The sequence below is a fragment of the Oratosquilla oratoria genome, chromosome 10 (assembly GCF_046742065.1).
Source record: "Oratosquilla oratoria isolate Oo_2021 chromosome 10, ASM4674206v1, whole genome shotgun sequence".
Taxonomy (NCBI): domain Eukaryota; kingdom Metazoa; phylum Arthropoda; class Malacostraca; order Stomatopoda; family Squillidae; genus Oratosquilla; species Oratosquilla oratoria.
The window spans coordinates 16,598,216-16,603,215 of NC_134786.1; the positions used below are offsets into that span (position 1 = coordinate 16,598,216).

At 38.2% G+C, this 5,000-nt stretch overlaps 1 protein-coding gene across 1 annotated transcript in view; it reads left to right on the forward strand.

Annotated features, from left to right (window-relative positions):
- Positions 1-5,000, forward strand: part of LOC143029121 (uncharacterized) — a 20,460-nt gene that overhangs the window by 14,051 nt on the left and 1,409 nt on the right. The window contains exons 6-8 of the mRNA XM_076191561.1: positions 353-482; positions 3,376-3,531; positions 4,205-4,356. Coding sequence (XP_076047676.1) covers positions 353-482; positions 3,376-3,531; positions 4,205-4,356 — 438 coding nt within the window. The remainder of the gene's footprint in view (positions 1-352; positions 483-3,375; positions 3,532-4,204; positions 4,357-5,000) is intronic.

The window sequence follows — 5,000 nt, forward strand, 5'->3', positions numbered from 1 at the left end:
CTAGCATGCTATTTACTTTTGCTACTTCGTTTGAGTAGAAACGACTTCGGTTATGATCTTTTCTTTTTTTCAAATTTTCTAGAATATCAACTTACTCTTCGACTCTGAACGACGAACGACGCGAAGCCAAACCTAGATTACGAATGTTAGACACAAAATTGTTGAGACGTTCTTACAGTCTAGAATAGCGTCACCAAAGTCGTTTCTATCCAAACGAAGTAGCAAAATCAAGTAGCACGCTAACCTAGTGTGCCACCACCTCAAACTCATTCTATCTACCAACTCACCCTCTTCATTTCACATTCGACGCTACACGTGAATCCTAAGGCTGAGTTCAACTCTATTCCCGCAGACAGATACTGAGGGATGACTCGGTGAATCACTTCTTTGACTTTCTCTTCGCTAATATCCGACAAGAGATTCTGGAGCTCGGGTTGGACCCTCGCCCTCTCGCAGAGGATAGCGACAACTTCACGGTTTCAGTGAGTCACGAGTGCGTTGTTCCTACCAGCTGATCATCACAAGTGACAAGATTCACATACGCGCTTGGTTTGGCATAAGGAATCTGTATCTATATTCATATTTGTATCTATACTTATATTTATATCTTTATATTCATATTCATATCTATAACTATTCATTTGTATATGTATCTGTATCTATGTCTACATCTGTCCCTATGCCTATGCCTATACCTATAACTATACTTATACCTATACCTATAACTATACTTATACCTATACCTACACATATACCTATACCTATGACCATACCCATACCCATACCTGTACCAATACCTATACCCATGCCTATGCCTATACCTATACATATACCTATACCCATACCTATACCTATACCTATACCCATACCTATACCTATACCTATACCCATACCTATACCTATACCCATGCCTATACCTATACCTATACCTATACCTATATCTATAGTATATCTAGAGCTATAGATATATCAATATATCTATGTTTATGTATCTGTGAATATGTATACATACATACATATGTATGTATATATATATATATATATATATATATATATATATATATTTATATATATACTGTATATATATATATATATATATATATATATACTATATATATATATATATATTTGTGTCATTATTTCCATATATATATATATATATATATATATATATATATATATATATATATATATATATATATATATATATACTGTATATGTGTGCTGGTACATTGTGACAAGTTGATGAAGATGGAAAAAGAAGTCATATATGTATATATATATATATATATATATATATATATATTTATATATATACATATATTATATATATATATATATATGTGTGTGTGTGTGTGTGTGTGTATATGTATATATATATATATATATATATATATATGTGTGTGTGTGTGTGTGTGTGTGTGTGTGTGTGTGTGTGTGTGTGTGTTTACATATACTGTGTATATGAAACTAAATGTCTGATTTCTTATAAGTTACACAATGACAGTAAAGTGTAAAAGAATCTTACATTTATTGTGTATGCTATCATACATCGACATAGCAGACGATTCACCTCTGAGATTGGCGCCCGTCGGTAATGTCGGGAAGTTAAGTTTCGCCTTTGAACATCCCTGAGGTCAACCGCCTCAATCCAGTCTCGATTGTTTTAAGGGTTATCACACTGGGGGTAATTTACCTCTAACTTTCGGTTCATCGGCGATACCAGCCACCCCTAGAACTTTTTCCCGCCGTAAAATGACTACGGCAAACTATTTTATTTTCTCAACAATTTATATAGAATGTCATTTGATATGCTGGAAGAAAAATATTTCCCTGCAGGATGTCAGATTGGTTCCCGAAAGTTGTTGGCTTCAAATCTGCTCCAAGAGTCGAAGGAAAACTAGTCCAGTGTGATAGCGCCTTTACAGGTGTTGCTGTTACTGTTGTTGGTGTGATTGCTGTTGTTGATTATGTTATTATTGTGGTTGTTGCGCTGCTGTTGTTATTGTTGTTGCTCATGTTGTTGTCGTTGTCGTCGTCGTTGTTGTTGTTGCTTTTGCCCCGGGGTGGCATATTTTTTTGGGGGCGGCACTTTTGGTAAAAAGAAGCTAATTCAAATTCCCCCTAATGTACTTTCAATGCATCATTTATTTATCATGAGTTGTGTGTATGAGTGATGTGTGTATAAACGTTGTTTTGTGGATGAATGTTACATGTGAATCGTGCTAGTGACCATCAGATGTGGAAGGTGGTGGTAGTGGTGGTGTGGGGGTGGGGGTGCGGCACTTACCCATATCGGGCCCCTGCTTGCATAGCTCGCAGTATCAATAGACTGACTTTCGAATTACGAAGTAAATTGACTTCCCTCTTGGTCTCCATACAGGTCCACCTCAATTAAATCAAGATTTTGTGTGTGTATTGCCAGGGCTAAACAGTCTATAAATATGTGATTAACCGTGTGGATGGCAGCCTCTGCACAGGAATCCCTCTACCATGATATCTCCTTTTTGTCAAGTCACTAAATCATCTTCCAGATTCCTCTTAATATTTCAGGAGTAATGAGCTATCCTATTAAGACCTCTTTTTGTTCAGCTCTTAAATCCAGAGTCCTCTTAATATTTCAGGAGTAATGAACTCTCCTATTAAGACCTCTTTGTCTTCAGCTCTTCGTTCTAGATTCCTCTTAATACTTCAGGAGTAATGAGCTCTCCTATTAATACCTCTTTGTCTTTAGCTATTCGTTCTAGATTTCTCTTAATACTTCAGGAGTAATGAACTCTCCTATTAAGACCTCTTTTTCTTCAGCTCTTCGTTCTAGATTCCTCTTAATACTTCAGGAGTAATGAACTCTCCTATTAAGACCTCTTTGTCTTCAGCTCTTCGTTCTAGATTCCTCTTAATACTTCAGGAGTAATGAGCTCTCCTATTAAGACCTCTTTTTCTTCAGCTCTTCGTTCTAGATTCCTCTTAATACTTCAGGAGTAATGAACTCTCCTATTAAGACCTCTTTGTCTTCAGCTCTTCGTTCTAGATTCCTCTTAATACTTCAGGAGTAATGAGCTCTCCTATTAAGACCTCTTTGTTTTTAGCTATTCGTTCTAGATTCCTCTTAATACTTCAGGAGTAATAAACTCTCCTATTAAGACCTCTTTGTCTTCAGCTCTTCGTTCTAGATTCCTCTTAATACTTCAGGAGTAATAAGCTCTCCTATTAAGACCCCTTCTGTCTTCAGCTCTTCGTTCTAGATTCCTCTTAATACTTCAGGAGTAATAAACTCTCCTATTAAGACCTCTTTGTCTTCAGCTCTTCGTTCTAGATTCCTCTTAATACTTCAGGAGTAATAAGCTCTCCTATTAAGACCTCTTCTGTCTTCAGCTCTTCGGCCAGACGATAGAAGGATGGGTGAAGCTGGGGGACGGTCACGTGGCTGGACTGGCCAGCCTCCACCGAGCAGGGGACATGAATCTTCAGTACCTCGAGGACTTGGACAAGGCCATCATCGGAGGCACTATTGGTTTAACAGACTTGGAGGTAAGTTAAAACGGGGTTAAAGGTGAGATATAACGAGGTTAACTCCTTCTATACCTGAGTGGCAATTTATCGTTTATTCTAGCTGCCGCAAGTACCTTTTGGTAAAAAAAGGAACTGAAAGTTTGCTAAATATATTAATCCTTGATTCAACGTTTAGGTTCACGAAGCTTAGGACTCGGTGCATTGTTTCTATGTGTTAACGGTAACCACTCTCGGCGTGATCAGCCGTGTTTCTTGCACCCAGAGGAAGGGTCCGAATTTGAGAACAGGGGGACCTTGCATAACCCATTGTACTAGAGACCCGTATTCAGGAACTCTGGTCGTCGGGGATCCTGAAACCAAATTCAAGCTGTTCCATCTCATTCTTAACCTTTCTTGTTCCCAGACATTTGGTCAGTGACCCTCCTCCCTCCCCCCGTTCCCCTTATTTAATCTCAGTCATGTTTCTTACGACTTTGTACTTGAAATAAATGTAACAAGAGAAACGTCGTACTAATACAATAAAGGCTCCGTCCTTACATCATGTTTATTTCGATTGACATGTCGGCAAGTCCCACTTCGACACAAATGGTTCCTGAGTCTAGTGACTGTCATAGTACCAGTTGCCACATCTCTGCTCTGGTTCTCTGGGGGTTAAAATAACATTTTGTTTTTTGTTTTGTTTTGTTTCCAGGTTGAGTACGGCTTCAGACTTAACCTTGGCCTCTTCAAGGAGCACCTTCAAGTGGCTCTCCAGTTTTCTTCCGTCAGCCTGGCCATTCAAACAGGAGTGTCTCTTCACCCTCTCAGCGTCGCCCTCGACCTTTGTGCCATACCATCCCTCGGGTGAGCCAATCTCTGCCACGTCACTCCTGCAAACTTTTCTATCTCGTCTCTCCATCCTCGGTCTGGTCGCCCTATTCTACACTTTTCATCTCGCGGCGTCCAATCAGTAACACACTTGTTCCATCGCCCGTCATTCTTTTGAGATAACTATCCTGCCAAATTCAATTTTCCTTTCTTTTACCGCTCCTGCAATATCTTTCACTCCAGTCTGCTCTCTCAACCAATTTGTTCTCTTCCTCTCTTTTAAAGTTATTTCCACCACCATCTGTTCATTTTTATATGTGCGTTTGAAACATAAAGACAGAGAACTTCTAATGACCTTATACTTACCAAATACTTTCCAACCAATTGACTACACTTTTTTATTTCATTATTATGATCTTTAGTCACTTTTAGTGTCTTCATTTTCTTCAAGATTTTTACCATTGATTGTTGTTCCTTTGATTTCAACTTTCGTGTTGAACATTACTTTGTTTTTGCTCTCACTCGTGTTTAAATCTACTTTGAGACTTCCCTTGCTCAGATCACTCGGTATATTTTTCAATTCTTCTATTCTTTCTGAGGTGAGAATAAGGTCACCCAAAATTTTTAGGTGATTAAAATATTTACCATTAATCCTCAAATCCATCTCTTCTCAACTCAGC